The following is a 20,594-nucleotide window of genomic DNA, read 5'->3' as shown; positions in this document are numbered from 1 at the left end:
ATGTGTCCCGGTGGACGGTAAAAATGAACGTTTGTTGATGAATGCGTCGAGGGGAGGGCTACAGAACCCCGCAGACATTTATAGAAGTCTCTTTATAACAGGTTGAGTAATAAACCACATGGAAACAATTATTAATATTCCAAGGCTACTTCTACCAGTTTACCATCTGCGAAAGCCAAAGTCTGCGAGACCGGACAAACATCTGCTTAGTCATGTCACTATTATTGACAAATTTGAGACAGGTAGTCTTTGCGATGTCTTTGCCATGAGTCTTTCCCTCAATAGAATAAAAACGAGAAAATGGGGGAAAATACATGAGTTGAATGAAAACCAGATGACTTTAGCTCTATCACAGTCAAACTGTATCAATACTGACCAGTCAGCCCACCCCTAGAGGCAAAAGTAACTGTCAAAGGCATTAGTAACTGTATATTTGTAGGCTGCGGTATTCAAGGCCAAGACGACTGTTCACACAAAAGTGATTGGCAGGCAAGACTACACGGTAGTTTGCATATGAGTGGTACAACACCAAAATCAGCACACGTTAATGTAACGAGGCAAAACTGGAACAAAACCTTTTGCAAAGAATATGACAACACAGATATTTGCCCTCCTTCAGTCTGGCTATTAAGAAATACCGCCCGCTAGCAGACCTTTCAATTGATTGCTTGATTAAAACAGCCGTAATATCACAGCGGGAAGAGATGACAAAATGTGCTACACAGAATATTTATAGTCTCAAGGTGCCCAGAGACAAGGGGAGGAGATAGCAGATATGGATGATTTAAACTGGTATGCTCAGCGAGGTATTGCAATGACAGTTAGTGCGTAGCGATGACAAACAAGGAGCGTTACTGCTTGTGAAAAGTGGGGATGGGACACCAACGCCTTTAGCGTTACAGGAATAAAAATGTGAATACTTCGAGGGAATTGTGAGCGTTGTTAGAACGTACCATATTTTCCAGACTATAAGGCGCACCGGACTATAAGGCGCACCTTCAATGAATGGCCCGTTTTAAAACGTTGTCATTATATAAGGCGCACCGGACTATAAGGCGCACCATTAATGCATCATGTCAGATTTTTAATCCAAATTAATCATTCTCCATTTTATCTTTTTAATTTCAACTTCAGACGCAACAAATTACTTTATAATCACAAAATAATGATCCATGGTCTTTTTGATTCATGATTCATAGTCTTCAGCGGGCCACTTATGATTGATTTCATCACACAATGCTTCAGGCCAGTTTAAATTTAGGAATTTGGTCCATATACAAGGCGCACCGGACTGTAAGGCGCACTGTCGGCTTTTGAGAAAATTGGAGGTTTTTACGTGCGCCTTATAGTCCGGAAAATACGATAATTGGAGCACTTGCTTGCTTTCCTCAAGCTAACTTTTAGACTAATTGTATACTGCTGACTTTCACACTTAAAGTATTTGCTTGTGGCTTAATATTTTACAGTATTACGCCAAAATGACTTCATTTGACAGAATTCTGGAACCGCAACCTTTATTCATTAGGAATAGGATGAACGCACTTGAGATTTCCTTACTATGAGATTATTGAAAGGAAGTGACACACACATGGTAAGGGATCCAGTCTTGAACCCTAACCTCCAGCTCTTTACGGGTGTAGCCATAGGACTACACCCTGGACTTGTCGCCAGTCAGTCGCGGTGCAATGGTGAATGGGGCATTGAGTGTGAATCAATCTTATGCCAGCTGTGTGCAAGTCAGCCATGTGAACCACCGCACTACCAACGCAATGATGAATGAATGAATGAAACAGTCAGCCAACTCTCAGCAAACATTTTATTGCCCATTTTACTACGAGTGCCTCACTTCTCCCAACACAAAGCTAGTTTCGACTGTCTTAATGGTGTCACCAGTCTTCGAAGCGTCTAAACAAACCATAGTGACTCATTGCTGCATGGAACTTGTTTTTCCCTCTACCAGTCACATTCTAAAGAGAAAGCCAGCGACTGTTCTGAGATCAACAACCTTAAATCTTCCAAAACGTTTGGTCCTGTCATCACAGGAGGAACAACACTAAGTTCACAATCCTTAAAAAATAACTCAATAAGCCCCTGTAACAAATTCAAGAAAGTACCAATATTAAATCATGTATGCCATTCTAGGTGTCCACTCGGAACAAAACCTCACAGGGAATACGTGCGGTCTTAATTTGTACCAGCTGGCTGGTCAGGCAACAGAGCAACCGACCATATCTGTAGACACCCGCTAGTGTTTGTTAAACATTACTTTAGCTAACAGCAGCATTAATGTGGAGCCAGGGGGCAATGGAAAGGAGAGGAAGTCAAGCAGAAAAAGAGTGAGAGGGCAACTGTCGGACTCATTACTCTGAAAGTTTGTGGGCACGAGGAAATGTTAGAGAAAGAAGTCATGATTAAAGAGGGAAACACTGTTGGTAAAGTTAAAGTCATGGCAATATTAATGACTCCTACAGGGTGATGTACTGAATGTGGACAAAACTGAAGCATGACAAACATCCAGGTAGAAAAATGATCAAACCCTGCCCGGCTTTCGCTCTTATTATAGAGCCAGAATGTTGGTTCAACTCAATAAACCCTATCAATAAACACAAGCATGAGGTCATTTCTTCACTTAGATCATCTTTACTGTACTTGGCAATGAAAAGATGCAACACATAAGCCAGAGAAAGTGATTGTTTTCATGCTGGCAAGCCCTCTCCATATAATTCTATGCCACTCCTAAGAAAGTCAATAATTGGGATACTTGCTGTGATATATTAACGACTAGACTGTTTGCTGTTTGTGCCAACGACTTAACAAATCACTTGTAGAATCAACATGGGCTTAGTCTTAAGTATGGGCTAGGTACAATGTATTGGCCAGTCTGACAAACGGCTAAACTGTCTAGTACATAGAAAATCTTTCCAAGACAAGAATCTTGTGGAATGTTTTGGCATAATCAAAAATAAAGAACACAATCCCCGTCGTTCACGTAATGCAATATATCTAAATGTAAACCTTCTTAAATTTTGTGCATGAGTTCTGAGAATTGACAAAAATAAATTGTATTGATGAATTACCGGCGGTGACACGTTTGCTATGCATGAGATTCATGTTCAGTAACTGCAGGTTTACCTCGCAGTTTAAATTGTCACTTGGAATTTGACTGGCAACCAATCTAGGTTGTAGTCCAGGTTCACCCACATCTGTGATAGACTCCAATTGGTAATGAATAGATGAAGGCTATTCAAGTTAGCCCTTAGTAGGCTACATTAGCTGCAATGGGCTTTTTACATTGCAGAGGTTGGAAACCATTGACGCAATAACATCAAAACATATTTGCCACAGGTATGTTTTTAGGTCTATTCCTCAGATTCTTGGCAAACATACATACTATGAATTTGAAGCCTGAGGAGACGTAAGCAGCTGCGAGGTATTTGCGGAAGGAAAGAGAACAAGCAACAGAGAGAGAAACGGCATCACTTTCCAAACGCCATCCCATGGTTTACCGGAATGTTGGTGAGCGCCTGGCGTGTGAGGTAATGTCCTGTCACCCAGTCCCACCCTCAACCATTGAGGCTCACGGTCTCATTGGTGCACGGCTAATGGCAGTGACGTCGGCAGCCTGCTGAGAGCGAGGCTGTTAAGCACTAACGAGGGAGGGCAATTATGCAGTTTACCTAAGCCTGTCTCATCAGGGAAGACTGGGTGGTAGCGAGCATCGACCGCAATCTAACATATATGAGTTGGTGGGCGTGCGATGGCGGAAAGTTGAAAACAGATGGGTCTGCTGAGAGGATAAATGTCCCTCAGTCAGTGGTCCCCTTTGCTGAGCAGAACAAGACCAAAGTCTTGCATATTAACAGCTTGAAAATGTTATGTGGGGTCAACAGTGCCATGAAAAAAAACACACCGACCGCACTGAGGTTTTTGCATGGCAGAGCCACAATAATAATTGAAACGGGAAAAGCAAAAGGGAAAAAGGAACGCCATCCCAGAGGTTTCTTTTTAATGTTACCACACGCTTATGTCACTGGCATGCTGCCTGACGAGGTCTGTGCGGTTTGAGGGAATGTTGGCGAGGGAGTCTGTGCCAAAAGAGCTGGCTTTCCTCTCCTGCTGAAAGCGGCAGCCCGGCTACTGTTTTTTTTTTTCATCTGTAATGTGAGTATCTGCTCTACAGTAGCCTTTACGTGGTGCTTCCGATTGCTTTTTTGGGCGCTGTAAGACAAAAGTGGGCCACTTATTTTATTTCTTAATATTTGCTTGGATAGCCACTGAGATTGCGCAAAAGCTTCAAATTTGACGTCTGTGAGACCTGGGGATGGGCTGATTTGATTTAGTCATAGCGCAAGGGTTAACATAGTCTCGGTTTGGACTTGGTCTCAACCATTCAAAGATTTTAGTCAGTATTGGTTTGTGAAAAAATAAATATCTGGGATTGAATGTGAATGTTTGAAATGACATAAATTTGTCTTTGGGATGGAATGAGTTTTTATTGCCAGATAAGTGAGTGAGTTAGCTACTAATCGAATTTTTGCTCAAGTCCAAATTTTCACTCTCATGTACTTTCCATGGCAATAACAATTCCATATATGATTCTATTATCACTCCATTTTATTCTTTTCCAGCCTCATTCATGTGTTAACACCTCAACACGGATGAGCTTCATAAAGAAACACTTTCTGGCAGCATGAGAGAACTCAAATGTTATCCCCTTCTGTTACTTATGTATAATTAAGGGTGGCATTCTCAAGGGATGCTCGGGGGGGGGGTTGCGTCAGAGATTGCCTGGGCAGCAAATATCTCAAGAGAAATCACCTGCCTTGCTGTTTCATCTGAAATTGGAATGTGCACTAACCCCCGATGTACATGCAAATGAGCACTCATGTACAAACAAACACAAAGGTCAGTTAGTTCTCAATCCCTCAAGTCAAGCCTTGTTGATGAGAGAACAGTGTGTTGCTCACCGTGATGACAACTGTAGCGCATTTAATTCCCCAGTGGAGTCGAGGGGGTGCTTGTGTGATTGCTTAAAGATCAAGCAACATGGACCACCTGAGGTTTAATGGGGGAGCTGAGCTAATCACTGAATGGAGGTCATTGATGTAACAGCATACATCAAATTGTTCATTTAAAGATATTTTGCAAGAACAATGGTAAACAAAGAACCATTTTCTTGGCAACTTATATATATCATTTCCAGCAACGACTGTACTAACCTCGCTTATGACATCTAACCCCATCCGTCAATGCATCTAACCCCTTAAATTGGAAAAGTAACAACATTCACCTAAAAATGTGCAGTTTTGATAAAATCGCTGCGATGGACCCATCCAAACTAATCTCATCATTAGTCACAAGATTGCATTTACTTGAGCCAGAAGGGTTCTGCCTTTTCTCAAAGGATGCTGCTAAACTTTAGATTGGACCTACACTTGTTTTCCAAGATACAATAAAAAAAAAAAAACCTATGGCAGAAAAACTGCAGTTTTAAAATTGAGCAGGAAAAAATCTTATAAAAGCGCATGATCAGCATTTCAACACATGATATATGGCTGCAAGTACTTATCGATTTAGCTGCTTTACAGTCGAATACATAAATGCATGTGTAAAAGGTTCTCAACACGCACACGTTTTTTTTTTTTTTACACACACACAGGCTAAACTTAAGATTTCGTGCAGAGACACGATCTCTCTTTCTCCTCAAGTGCCTTCTTGCGCTGTTGTTGCCTTTCTTGCATCCGTAAAGATTCCTATCGCAGCTGCTCGTTTTGTAGAGGCACACACGGAATCAACACTGTCGTGGGACATCAAAAGAACTGATACACAAAGCCAACACAGGACTTGTTTATGAGATCGTGGGGAAATGATGTCCTATCCTCAACAAGCTCATTCAGAATATAAAAAGCAACCGTTTGCAACGCCGCAAAAATGTGCCGTCTTCTATCAGGACATCTCTCGCCAGACTTTATCAAAGCGCTTTGAAATTAATCCACATGGGATGAAGCGAGCTATTAACAGGACAGGTGACGTGATGTAGTTTAAAAAGAAAAAAAAAATCTGCTCATTTGCACAGCCACTTTTTCAAGTGTGTGACACTATGTCGTACATCCATCCTGGAGGAAAAAAAAAAGATGTATAGAATCCATGCCAAGGAGCACTTAAGATGTTGAGATGCATGTTAGTTATGGCCTTGCCTCCCTTTCTGGAAAGAAAACAAGCACTACAAGGACAGCGATGATACATGGAGATGGATGCAAATGATAAACTCTTTGGTAAGCTGAGCAGAGACCAGAAGGGAAAACCCAGACACAAGGCATAAAAATCACTTATGTAGCAAAGGGTATTTTCTTTAAAGTACGTTTATTGCGCAAGGATTAGCAGAGGAAGTGACACAGATTGAGAGTGAGGTGTACCCAAAGCACAAAGTTTTGAACTCAAGGAACCTTTTCACAATAGCAGCTTAGCCATCCGAGAAAGGGTCAACTTTAATCTCATTTATGCACGGTCACTCAACGCTCTTAACGTTGGCTCACATTCACCAACAAGAAGAAAGGGGGGGAGAAATTATTAGGGTTAGGGTTTGCCATGGTTAGTTTCAGTGGTGAAGATTAGGACATGGTAAGAGAAATTGTTAAATTTAGGCTTACTAATGGTTCAGAATGGTGCTAGAGTTATAGCTGTAATAGAGGGTTGTGGTTGGTGAAAGATAGGAATAGGTTAACAATATCATCTTTATTTGTTAGACAGTTGAAGATATCTAATGTCCTTGACAGAGGGGACGACAGATTTCTTGGAGAACTACCGACCCTACACAGATAACAGCTATCCAAGCGTCCTTAGACCCAGATTGTCATTATAAGAAAATATATAAAGGGAGAATAGAAATGCACTCATGACCTTTTGACCCGGACACGTGGTCTCTATGTAGATGGACGACGTTCATGGCATTGTTACATAGACACAGTAAGTCATTTTCAAATTCTCCCTGACCACAACCATCCAGAAATGACGTTTTACAGTGATCATCAGTAGCAAAGAACAAGCACAGTCAATACTCGCATGACTTTGAAAAACTCAAATGGTTCTTGGTATGAAGATTAATGATGCATAGTAGAGTTACTCTCATATTAAACAAAGTGTGGAAAGATGGGGAATCCTTTAGTTGCTTTGGACGCCTTGAATGCTGTAAAAAGACCAGCCACTGAAGAGAAATAATAAATAAGGACATGAAGGAGATGGTTTTATGTAGCACATGTCAACGCCCCAGAGGGAATTCGAGGGTTATGCCCTTCCACATACATGAGGCTTTTGGTCGACTTGATATATGTGTCGCCCTAATGATTTGTGCCATCGCGTCCCAACGGCAACAGATCAATGCTTCCACCACGCTCGGGTGGAATCAATGGCTTCGTGTCCCGTCTTCTGGAAGCATTACTCTAATGAGAGAGGCAAATTTATGCATCTGCCACAGGGGAGGGGAGGGGAAGGGGGGGGGGGGGGGGGGGGGCGATCTAATTAAACGTCCCAATCTTTAAAATGACTTTACTGGCAAAATAAGTTGTTTGGCAAAAAATGATGATGTCATCTATGGATTGAAATGAAATATATGAGGATATAAAGTGGGCATTATTGTCAAGCCTGTGTGTGTTTCTCAGAGGTTCTGGGTTTGAATCTCAGTTTGGGCTATTTGTGTGTTCTCTTGCTTTCTTTGGGACTTCAATTTCCTACCATATTTCAAAACATGTATTTTAGTTTGTCTATGTATATGAGCCTAGTCATTGACGATTCCACGGCGTACCGCACATCACTCTCAGAGTCAGCTGTAATAGACTTTAACATACCTGTATTGCTGAATTGAAAATGAATGGATGGATGGATGGGATAGAAGGCTTAAAAATGACCTTACCTTCGTAACAGCAGGATAACCAGCCGCAACCTCTCCCGAGCAGTATGGTTTCTTCTCGTGGGAAACATCCACAGCGGATGCCCACTGGTCCAGGAAGCCGCTGGGTGTGTAAAGGCCGCAGTCTCGAACGCCAGTCTCTCTCTCAAAGTCCTCGCAAATGCCGTCCCCGTCATAGTAATAGCACATGCTCGGTTCCTCTGCAAATGAATGCAAAGACAACAAAAGGTGGTCAAACGCTATCAAACTCTTTTCCAGGTCTTTTACCCTTCGGAATATCCCTTTGATCCATATCTCGTTGCAATGAGAAGACAGCCGACCAAAGACAGAAGGGAGGGAAAAGAAGCTACATTCCCGAGAGGTTCAGAAGGAAAACTAAAGGAATAAATTAAAGCAAACCGTGATAACATGTAGGTGATCCAATTCCCTTGGCGGAAGGGAATTTGAGGGTTGGTACGGGCTTCAGACAAAGTCAAGAGGCAAAGAAAGACACAACTACTCGTTTTCCAGACATCCCGCACCGGGTTCAAAGCTTGAAAGTGGAAGTTGATGGGGCTGGAGGAGAAAGGCCTCACAGCTAAAGCGCTGTGCTGTTAGCTGGTGGGCTTCCATTTAGGAGAGTAGGGAAGAGAAGACGACATTCCGTGCCAAGTTGGCCAGGGCCTCCTTCTTGAAATTCCAGCCCTCCCCAGTGCAGTGCAAAAAAACCAAAGTCAGTTCTATGCTGCGCTGGAAGGCGAACTGAGGGGCTACCGAGGGGGCATACAGATGCCTTGCATTCAATAGAAACAGGCGATAACGGCAAAATTGAGACACGAGGAAGTACAAATGGTGGTTACAGGGGTAAAAGGAAGAGAGTGGGCGAACAAAGGGTAGAGTGTTTCAAGTGGAAGAAATTTTGAAAGCCTTATCTTATGTTTATATTTCTATTTTATAATATTGTTGGACACCTTGTGTGTAAAAATTGCATCTTATTGAGGACCTAGTATTACATAACAGCAAAGTTATATGAAGAGCTCAACATCTCGATTCTTTCGTTTCTTTGACCTGACCATGTAATTTTGGTTGATTTTCTGTCAGTCAACAATTTACGACCTACAACCAGCATACACTACCAAAAAAAATTAAAAAGAAACATTCCAAGTCTACCTCAGGACAAACGTAATGCAACAAGGAAAGTGAACCATGACCACCATCATGGGTCGCGACACGTTAGCTTAAGATCTGAAGAATTAACTACCCAAGTGCATTTTCCTTTCAATACGTCTTTCTCTTTTTGCAATGCTAGCACAGAATGCCACCGCCGGTGACAGTATATATCAACCCAGTACAATATCATAAATTACAAAATCATGTGCTAATTAGATATGGTTTTGGGTGCAATGTCGTCTCGGTTAAGCATACGCAGTACAATATGGCTAACTTACCTAGTTCACAATAATAATAAAAGAAGGATGTAACTTACATCACAAAGTTGAGCATACGTAAGCGACGTCTATTCTTGCATTGTTTGCTTTAATTGTGTTTAACTTGTTTTTATACTTTCATATTTAAAATATTGCCTGAAAAGCCTGCAGGGGGAGGCAGAGAAAGTAGACAGTATGTTTGCTTGCCATCATGCTATCCAAATTCTGTGCATAATTTGAGACACACACACACACACACACACACACACTCGAGCCCTGCAGTTGGTGGAAAAACGACAGGGCCAATACAGTCATCCGGCAATCCAACAGGAATTAAAGCAGCCACTTCACAGAAGCTCCCACAAGCATGTGCCTGCTCGCATGTCGTGTACATGCACAAACACATGCACGCTCGCAACAGGGAAGCAGTGGGGAGAAATGTGGAGGGCGGGATTGCAGCAGGAGAGCAACACAGGAAATCCATCCATCTATTGGTGAAAAAGAATGTCGGATATGCCAGTCATTTATTAACAATGTAAAGTAAGATGAGTCACCTCTTGGAAACGTAATGATTTCCAGACTTTTTAAAAGAAGGGCAAAGCTTTTAGGGTTTCTGACTGTATGGATGGACTTGCAGGCAACATAATATGAATGTAATTAACTTACCAACACAGTTGAAGAAAGGCTCTTTCTTGCACTGGCTGGAGCAGCCGTCACCGTTCATGGAATTCATGTCATCACACTCCTCTCCTTTGGAACTGACACATCAGGAGGTGGTTAAAGGAAACATCCACACTCAAAATTGCCTAACAACAGACAATGGAACGTCTACAGTAGACGAGTCTCTCCGTGTGTACACTCGCACAATTAAGGCACACGTACATGAGGATCCAATATTATTGGAAATGTGTAGGTAAAATACAGCAGTCAAGAAATCCTAAACACAATGAAGCTGCCAAGTAAGATGGTGTTATACTAACCATTAACTAAGTAACACTAATTTTTAATATGGACATCACAGTCTCTTGATATATTTCATGCTTATTGAATATATAAAAGATTCAGCCCTCAATAATAAAGGTTATTTTAACATTCAAAAATAACCACATTGAGAAATACAATTAAAGGACACACGAGCTGCTCAACGGCAAACCAACATTACAAGGGCAAAAATTCATTTGAGGCATTTTTTCCCCACAAGAATAAACAAATTCGATAATGTAATATTATTCGGCTATTATGCTCGTCCGAAATTGTATCCTAAAATAGGCCGACTCACGGTCTAATATGGGGTAGTGAAGGAACTGGTGCAGCGCACAGCCATCTAGTCAATGATAATATTACAACTTTAAATTATATCGCGGACCCCCACAGGGAATAGGGACCAGACCAGCCTGCGAATAGCCAAAATCTGTGACTAATTGATGCCCATTGAAATGCATTGGACATAATTACTGTATATATGTTAGCTTTTAGGAGACGCATTTGATCTGACGGAATACCGAGGGCAGCAAGAACGAGGAGTGCTACAGCCAATTGGAAAGTGGGCACAATACCACAAAAGGCCCAAATTCAAGCACACTTCATCAAATACTATTGGGGAAAATGCCCGGTATGAATAAGCTTGGCTCACCTCTGGATCCATCCATCTCCACAGTAGGTTGCCCCAAGTTCATGTACCAGAGGTGGAGAAGGGACGCTTTCGCTTCGACTGGAGATGGTTTGGACTCGATAAGTGTACGTGACATGTGGCTCCACATCCCTAGAGAGACAGAAACAGAAAGCGAGAGCCCGACGTCACAAAAACGGACTGTGCATTTCAGGAAAACGGGAAGCCTCCAAGCAACGTCAGAGAGAACCGCAATTACTAAAAGATTATACGCTGCGAAGACACTTGGACCAGCCCGGTGGAAAACTGCGTGAGTCGGGAGGCTGTGTGTTGTGGCATCTTTTGAGCAGCGACGCTTCCTTGAGCCAAAACACACAATGCCCACAGACGCTCCCTTTTGCTTGTGCATCATAGCGAGTCAAAGAACCATCATGAGGAACACACAAGCGGAATGGTTGGAATTATTGAGGACTACTCACTTTACGGATGTATGTCGCCATGACGGTTTCTTGAGTCGGCATGATAAGGAAGGCTGAAAATAAAAAGTCTGAAAGGAAAAAAACAATACTTAAATGAGAAAACTTAACACTATAAACAACCTGAAGAAAGTAAAAAGGAAAAAGAATCAATGAATAAATGAAAAACTGAAAACCATAAGCAAACAAACCAGAAAACTGTAAAAGTGCGAGGAGGGTGCTGTCATGACATGAATTCTTATGCAATGGAAAAACCTTTTCTCATATGTTAAGTATTTCACATCCTTGATAAATCATATCTAGCACACTTCCTTGCAAATGTGTCATTTACAGTTTTCTTATTTGCTTATAGTTGGGTTTATCATTTATAGTTGATTTTCTATTTATGGTTATAGTTTCTCATTTAAGTTTTGCTTTAGGCTTTCAGATGTCCGAAACAGCGTGTGCAAAAAAAAAAAGAGTAACTAAATGTTTCAGACATATCTTTATTGTTTCACAGAGTATGCAGCGCCAACTATTTTGTTTTGTCGCTTATGTATGTATGTAATTCATTAAATGTTGCTTCAGACATGCAGCCATTGCATTGTTTCCCACAGCAAACAGCTATGAAAAAAAGAGGATCCTATCACCTTGACTCAGTTAGCCAACAGTTTTTTTTAGTGTTTTTACAATACTATTATGAACACAAACATTTGAGGATTGTCCTTTTGTTGTTTTATCTACTTAAAAAAAGGTTTTCTACTTATATACTTAGATATACTTAAAATGCCCTACTATTTATATTTGTGTGATATGCTCGGAATATCTCCAAAATAATCTGTGTGGGGTCCAAAAAAAAAAGTCAGACTGCAAAATTATATATTCAAAAAAAAAAACTCATAGTTTCCTACTCGTTAAGCTTAATAAAGCCTCCTGTATTATCTTGTTTAATGTGTAAGACGAGTCAAATGTATACAGTATGTTTTGTTTAATCATAGAAAGGGGTAAGGGAGGTACAGGTTTGGGGGCAGCGTTGTTAAATTAGGGCCAAATAGAACTGATAGATAAAGTAGATTATTTCATGTGAACCATCAAGTTTTGTAGGAATATCCTATGGAATTACAAAAAAAAAAAAAAAGTACCGTGATGTTATAGTGTTTTAATGAGTAGCAGGACAGACAGTGGATTTAGATGTTCAAAGACTGATTCTGATTACTGTGCGAGGAAACTTTGGGTAAAATGTATTTAAGTGATGGTATTTTATTTACGACATCTCCAGCTATGGTTCTTGGCTGCTCTTATATGCTTTATCTTTATTTATGTTGTATTTGTTCAACACATTCCATACAGACAAAAGCTGCTCATTCTGTCTATATTTTATAATCGGAAAAAAAGAATAGATCAAATTAAACAATAAAAAAAGTTGGAGATTTTAGGTTGGATTTTTGTATTATTGAAACAATATGTTTGAATTTACAGCATCTTCAACGCAAGTGTTGACATATGGAGCATGAAGAAGCTCGCTCACTGAATTAGCTTAGCATTTTAGTGTCTTTCGATTAAGTTTTCGAGTTGATCAGCTCCTGCAATGACCTTAAAGCGATTCCAACCACAAAACAAGTCGGGTGCCTACTAGGTCGTGATTCGTGACTCACATCCTGCTTTGACCACTGTTGCTCATGCAGCAAGCACCTCCATCACAATGATAGTTACTGTGGCTAACAAAGCTTCACTTACACGCACACAAAACTATCAGTTATCAGCTGGATGACTCAACAAAGTCCCACAAAAAAATGACCACAGCACATCCTGTCCTGGCAACATGTGGACAATAGCGAGTTTGATGGAAGACAAACACAAAAACAGTCAGTTGCAGTCGATGCGGTTGTGTAAAGTAGAAGTCAGGAGTCTTATTTCCTATTGTTGATCACTTGGTTGTGGGATCAAGATGTTTCGCAATTCAGGATGAAGGATAAACAAATTTTAAGACTGACCCTCATCATGGAAAATAAGTTTTTGAACAAATGTCTTGGATACAGTTTTGCGATGAGTACCGTTCATTCGAGTCCATCACTTTGTGCTCTTATACAAGAAGAAGCGAGTCAAAAACGTAGACCACCATTTTCACGTCTGGTTTTAGCTTTCACTGATTGAATTGGTTAGCTGCCAAATGCTTGTGTCACACTTTGACATTTTGCATTCCGTAAAAATTAATACATCTTTTATGATGACGACTGTTTGTACTCTGGAATTAATTATTCCAATTAGACCTGATCTTGTTGGGACTAAGTCCAAGTACAATCATCGTCACGGAATAAATAACAGTCAGATTTGTGGTACCACAGTGCTGACCGTCAGTGGAAAGATATTAAACAATTAATTCAATATATCATATTAAAAAAAAGCTTCCTATTTTAGTAATTAGATATGTGTCTCACACTACAAAAGAATTTTATGTGGTTGATGTCAAAGCATGCATGGCAGGTTTATTTATATACTGTAGGTCCTGACTAATCAAAGTGATTTTCAGTGCCAAAGGAGTGTCGTAGAAATGAAACAAGAAGAGACATTAAGACAATATAAGCCCAAGACATGCCGTTTTGATGGATGAATATCCATATTCATGGGTACAGGTCAAACCAGTAAATCCGTCACTTTGGATCTCCTCGTCATCCATTTTGAGATGGATGGCAGCAATAATGACGATAAAAGTTCTCAGAGTTCCTAAAATTCCTTTTTTGTCAAAGCCAGACAGGCAGAGCGAACCCTTTGATTGCTGCTGCTCACTTATGTTTGGGGATGGTATAGATGAAAGGTAAAACAAGACACTTGTGAACCGTTTACATGCCGCCAAAGAAGTCAGTCATCCAAGTCTTTATTGCTGATAAGATTTGGAATTGTGGATCCTGGCATTCCTGTCGGAAAGGAATGAAGTGTTTTATCTTGAGTACCTCTACAAGGTGGATGAAATGTGCCTTACACTGTTTGTAAGTGCCCAGTTACATAGATTAAAAAGAGTGTTATTATATATCCCGTATGATTATATGAAGGTGTTTTTTTCTGCTTGTTGCTCTTTACTATGAGATCTCGGATAACTAAACTTGCAGCATCTACAAGAACAACAAACAAGTGAAGAGTCTTTGTGTCAATATGGGTGGTGATATTCATCTATGGTTTCAGTGCTTTTCAGAGTTTAATGGGCTGCATTTTCTTTAAGAAGCCCCGAAGTGTCATGCAAATGAATGCTCATACACAAACATAATATTTTTTCGATGTCTAAATGCTGAACCTGAATCTCTCTTTGCCATCTCAACATTTTATATTATTGACATTTGAGCAATGCATCTACTCCCTGCTAAAAGAATATCCAGCATAGACCAGCATGGTTTTCTTGCATTTTTGCGCAAGTCTCTCAAAACAACAGCAGTAAAAACAAAACAAAGAATTAAACCAGATCCTTTGGGGAGCCAAACCCCTGGTAGTTGTTTCCCTTGTAGTAGCAGATGACACCACCAAGACTCCAGCTATCACCAGCTCGTGGCTGGGCCCCAGCAACATGCTGGTCTTAATGAGCGGCTGTGGCTCAGTTCATGGAGCGAGTTGTCCAGTGACCAAAGGTTCGGCTGTTTGAATCTTTGCCGTTGCGATTTTCTTTTCCTGCTGCTTACACTCTTGCTGGTGACACCAGTAAAACCAGCACAGAAACAACAAAACCATTTATTTATTTATTTATTTATTTATTTATTTATTTATTTATTTATTTATTTATTTATTCATTCATTCATTTATTTATTTATTTATTTATTTATTTATTTATTTATTTATTTATTTATTACCTTGCATTGTGGTCAACTTTCAAATTGAACAAAGTATTGTCCTTTCAATTTCGAGGTACCGCTGTTATGCAAATACAAGACAATTTCACATTACTTCACAGAAATGTGAAGATCTTCACAGAAATGTGAAGATCTTTGATGGAACGTATAGACAACGATTCACTTATGCCTTCGACAAAACTAGACAAAGTGGGACATTGACATTTATCGATGCGTGGGATTGAGACAATAGGTTCGGGCTGTGGGTAAGGAGTCTTAGGTAGGCATTTAGCTTTTCTGTCTCTGAAAGTAACTGCCCACTATTTAACTAAAAAAAAATCTTGTTAACTCAGAATCATTTAAAGAAACACCCGAGACGCTGTACGGCACTGTAAAGCTGCCATGGTAAGTCACCAAAACAGAGATGAAGAAACCGTGCCATGTAAACAAACACAACAATGACGTTGAAAATAAAATATTGCCAGTAAACAAGAGGCTATAAATTGGTAGATTAAATCTAGCCCTTGCAAGAATTGGGGTGATTTAAATGGATTATTTGGAAGAGTGGATTTAATTGCATCTACTTTTAACGATGGTGTAGATTGATTGATCTGTGTTTTGTAGACCTCTCAACAAAGGAGCCATGGGGATTGTCATTAGATATTATGGGAAAGAGCTGTCAATCCCTGGTTCCCTCCCAATTAGAGAGGGGGAGTGGGGAGTTACTTCTCTGGGAGGTCCCCTCACATCAGTTCTGAGATAGCCTTTGACCCAGTGACAGCTCTGAAACCCACATCACTGAGAGGATTAGCCCATCGACTGGGGTGCCTCGGCTGAATAGAGGTCAGACCAAATACAGCCCCCATCCCCCACTCACCCCCTCATGATTTCTCAACCCCCTAATGTTCTCCTCCATCACCTATTGGCCCTCTCCTATGATTTAACCCCAAATAGTCCAACCTTCAACCTTATGCATCTCCTCTTCATTTCACACGTCCTGATTTTGCACCATAATTTATCTTTTTGCTTTGACCTTCCAACCTTAGGCCATTCCAAACAAACCGCCACCCAAGAATGGAGACCCCCCCCCAAATCCAAATGCTCCTTCTGCTCAGTTTGACCCATCTCAGGTAAAGCTGACAGTAGAGCTCAATCACAGCACACACCCCAAGAAGGAAGAAGCTTTTGTGGTAAACAAGAACCTAAAACACAAAATACTCCTTTTTCCCGAAACCATTTTGTAATTGTACTCGATGCCAGGGATTGTTTCTAGAACTCCATTTATTCTAAAAGACAAGTAACTGTTTCCTTTGTTGCAATCATGCTACAAAACCAGCAACAACATTCCATATGCACTCAAGGAGGTAAACAGTCCACCAGTGCCACCAAACTCAACCGTGGGAAGCTAACCGCAACTCATGAAATACACCACAGCTTTTAAATTACCTACGGTCCGTCAATAATCACCGATGTGTGCCAAAGTCTCCCTGCAAATAAAATGCATCTTACTTGGTGCAGTCTTTGGAAGACCTCCTGCTGTCCAAAACTAGGAAGTTGTGTGAGGGTGCTTTATGCAACACCAGTATCCTCGCTCCATCTTGTTGAACGTGTATACTCACCCTTTCGAATCTTATCAGGCGATTTTCCTTCTCATGTGAACCGCGCTGACGGCACGATAGCGAGATGGCACAACACACGTCGGTGCCACGTATAGCACAAATCTTTGACGAGTCAGCACATTCCGCGGGAGCAAAGCACTAAACTCTCACCACAGTGTGCACATAATACTTTCAACAAGCCATCTGTTTGCCCTTGCTTCACGGAACAGGGGAAAAAACAAATGTGGGCAACGATTGACCTGCGACTTTGGAAATACTTGTCCAACCGCAGGTTTCAAACTCCAAGAGTAGCGGTGGCTTACTCATTTTCCTCTCCAGTGCTGAAAGGGAAATCTGCTATTGCAAGACCATGTTTGTGAGTGTAGTTTGCTCGTACAAACAAACACTGACTGTCACACATAAAAATCCCTAATTAGACTTCCAGCTTTTAAGCAACTGCACAAAGAAAGAAAACTGGTTTCATGACTTTCCTGTAATACTCCTTCCAAATACACGGAGAATGTTTTTATAATAGTCTTGTCTAGAGGTTTTATCCCACAGACTCTCCAAGGGAGCATCACAGACCACATGGACAGTTGACTCAAAGAGGAATTTACCTACCAGGTCACTCACCTGTCTGTATATCGGCGCGATGGTTCATTGAAAATGAGACCATGTGGTGCGTGGGTGAAGGGCGGGTCACGCAGCAAACGGTAGCGCAGTGGTTGGCAGTCATGACACAGAGAGCAGTCCGGTTTGGATGCCAAGAGAGTGGCGTCAATCTCCAGGTGCTGCTCCATGGTGAAGAACTGCACCCCGTAGACTTCTTCCTCAACGTCAAGCTTCAGGGTGAGTGCGGTGTCGCAGAAGACATTACTAGGGCCTAGTGAGATGTTATTGCCACTGACGGTGAGTAGCAGGATATTGTGGATAGCCGGTAGTGCTGTTTCTTCAGGGCTGAAGAACGTGACCCAGACAGTCAGTGTGTCGGGTACTAGCGGATGGGGGAACTCCAGCTGGAGCATGCAGCCCTGGAGGGGGCACTCGGAGAGGCCGACGATGCCCTGTTCAATCCCCGCGTTGGGGCTCCAGGTACGCACGCTTGGTTCGCAGGCCTGCTCAACATCAGGAGGACCTGAGGGATAAAGTTACAGAAATCAAATATTTTATTAACCAGCGCTGGCAATGCAGGGTTAGTGGTTGCACGTTTGTCTCGCGTTCAGGAGACTCGGGTGCAAATGTGACAAACCAGATTGATAAAAAACCTTGAGGTACCATCCTGTAGAGGTTCTTCTATACCTGCCATACTTTATTTCTCTTTACCTCCAAAAGCTACATTATACACTGACAACAATCACAGTTCTCAATCCTTTTAGGAACCACTCATTTCTTACATTAATTTCGGTATTTTCAATGTGCCCTCACAAGCGTATTAAACAATTCAAGACTTATGGACGCAGTGTCTAAAAGTTTTGCTAGCCTGTCTTCTGCTTATTACTTCCCGCCAACCCATTTGTTTTGTTATTTTCAGGGTCCTGATTTTGTCTCCAAAAGTTTTTGGAATCGAGCTTTTTTACCTCCAAGGAAGACTTGGCAAGGACTGTTCTTGTTTAATCCACAGCAGAAGGGAATGGTCTGTAGTATTTATGACTACATTTTGGCCTTACGCAACCCACCAGGCATTAAAATTAAAATTGGATAGGGAAAAGAATTATGGATACAAATAGATGTTGACTTTTGGGCGCGACTTATACAGAGGAGATGATCTACCACCTCCTGTGCTTATCTGGGACTTATCCAGTTTAAGGTTCTGCATAGGGTTCATTTTTCTAAATCCAGACTTTCTCAAAAATATCCAGATGTTGTGGATAAACGTGACAAATATTGCTTTTCCTCTGACCTTAATCATATGTTTTCTTCTTGTACCAACCTGGGTAATTTCTGAACCAGATACGTATTTTATGTCTGATGTACTCCGTGTGATTCTGCAGCCTTGCTTTTATATTTGGAATTCCAGATACCTCTCTTAAATTGAATCCCATACAAAAGGACATTATAGCCTTCACATCTTTCCTGGCAAGACTTTGTTTACTACGGCACTGGAAGTATCCTCCCATCTCTCTATGATTTATGGACACCATGTTATTTTTTAATCCTGAAAAGATTACAAAATAGTTGTGTACAGATTTTAGGCAGCATTAATTGGGGATTTTGTTTTTAATGATTTATCTGTGTCTCGTTTATTACATCATTAAAATCCGGGCATTTGAGTGTTGACTTTTTACATCGATTGAACTTCATGTTACAGTGATGCATGAAATCCAGAAAGGATGTCACAATGATCTCTTGTGCGTGCTTAAGGCTTTGGATTTTATTTACGAGGGACGGTGGATGAAGAATGTACATTACTGTTTTTTTTTCTCCCCTCCATCTTGAGCACCGCTTGCGACATGAAGGTGGAGGTGAAACTGAGAGTTCATTGTGAGTTCTTAGGAGCTGGGTGAGGTGTGTACCTTGCGAGGAGGGGCCCCGCCGTGAGGGGCTTTGGGTTCAGCAAAGTCATTATAACAGTCCGAACAGTCACACTCACTCCATATTTGGAGTCGGCACACAGCTAGCTCGCATTATCCCAAGTGACGTACGCTAACATTCATCAAGCACTTTGAGAAGCCAGTGAGCGGCAGACTCTATGTTCTCCCTCGATTTCCTTTAGTGCACTTCCAAGCTGGCGGGCGACGAAGCCATTTGCTAACCTCATTTCTGGGCACCGTGCAAAATTCCACTGTTTAATCAAGTGAACACTGAATATGCTTTCCAAGCCACATTATCTCAACACATTTATTATTGTACTTTAACTGCGTGTGTGGCCAGAGTGGAGGTAGTAAATGATAGAAGAAAGAATGTGGAAAAAAAGACAAAAGTAAGGCTGGTAGAGAAATATTTGTCAAAATACTCTGAGAGCTTCGGTTTACTCTGTGACCTCCTCCTGTAGTCCTCGTTTTCGTTCAGTATGTAAGGAGCAAATCAGATGTTATGATGGCCTACTACTGCTTTTTGCACTGCTGTTCAAAAGCTTAGAGATGCAAATGCATGTATGGTCAGTTTTTTTGTCTAAATGTTCATGGTCAAGTCAAAACCACAGTGCTTTACAGGTGTTACAGCCACAAAATAATTCTTAAAGGTGACAATTTAAATGGGATTTCACCTGACTTGATTGCTCGATATGGGCCAGATCTATTTTGTATGTTCCCATCTAGCTATTGTTTTGGTCTATTGTCGTTACTTTTTTGTATTATTTTGATTGTTGATAGCAGTAGTAGTACCGGTAGTATGTGATAAGACTTTAGATTAAAACAAATATTGTATAATCAGTTGTGGTGTATGGAAAAAAGCAGATAAGATTTTTTATCATAATAAAATTTTAATTTGATTTGGGTTGTTTTTTTAAGTACGTTTGTGATTTGAAGCGCTCTATTACCTGTAGTTTTGTATGTTATTTTTATTGTTGAATGGATTATATACTCAGTATGATGTCCTTGGGTTCTCAGGAAAGTGTTAATATAAAATTATTATTATTATTATTATTATTATTATTATTATTATTATTATTATTATTATCCTGTGACCTCCGTGGGGGCAAGCAGTATAGAAAATGGATGGATGGGTTATTATTATTATTAATAATATTATTATTATATGCAAATTCCACATAGAAGCTGGACCTGTTGTTGTTGGTGTTATTATTGCTGCTATTATTATTATGCATAAACTGAAGCTCTCACCAGGTTAATGTAATAAAGTTACA

The 20,594-nt window shown here is 40.8% G+C and overlaps 1 protein-coding gene across 4 annotated transcripts in view; it reads right to left on the bottom strand.

Annotated features, from left to right (window-relative positions):
• pappaa (pregnancy-associated plasma protein A, pappalysin 1a) overlaps positions 1 to 20,594 on the bottom strand; it is a 79,458-nt gene that overhangs the window by 31,093 nt on the left and 27,771 nt on the right. For all 4 annotated transcript variants that reach the window (XM_049738754.2, XM_049738753.2, XM_049738752.2 and 1 more), the window contains 4 exons: positions 17,423 to 17,924; positions 10,946 to 11,074; positions 9,979 to 10,070; positions 7,910 to 8,106 (listed from right to left, as the gene is read on the bottom strand). In XM_049738754.2, the coding sequence (XP_049594711.1) occupies positions 7,910 to 8,106; positions 9,979 to 10,070; positions 10,946 to 11,074; positions 17,423 to 17,924 (920 nt within the window). The remainder of the gene's footprint in view (positions 1 to 7,909; positions 8,107 to 9,978; positions 10,071 to 10,945; positions 11,075 to 17,422; positions 17,925 to 20,594) is intronic.

The sequence above is a fragment of the Syngnathus scovelli genome, chromosome 13 (genome assembly GCF_024217435.2).
Source record: "Syngnathus scovelli strain Florida chromosome 13, RoL_Ssco_1.2, whole genome shotgun sequence".
Classification (NCBI taxonomy): domain Eukaryota; kingdom Metazoa; phylum Chordata; class Actinopteri; order Syngnathiformes; family Syngnathidae; genus Syngnathus; species Syngnathus scovelli.
The sequence above is the reverse complement of the archived record's forward strand: the minus strand, read 5'-3'. Positions and strand labels throughout refer to the sequence as shown.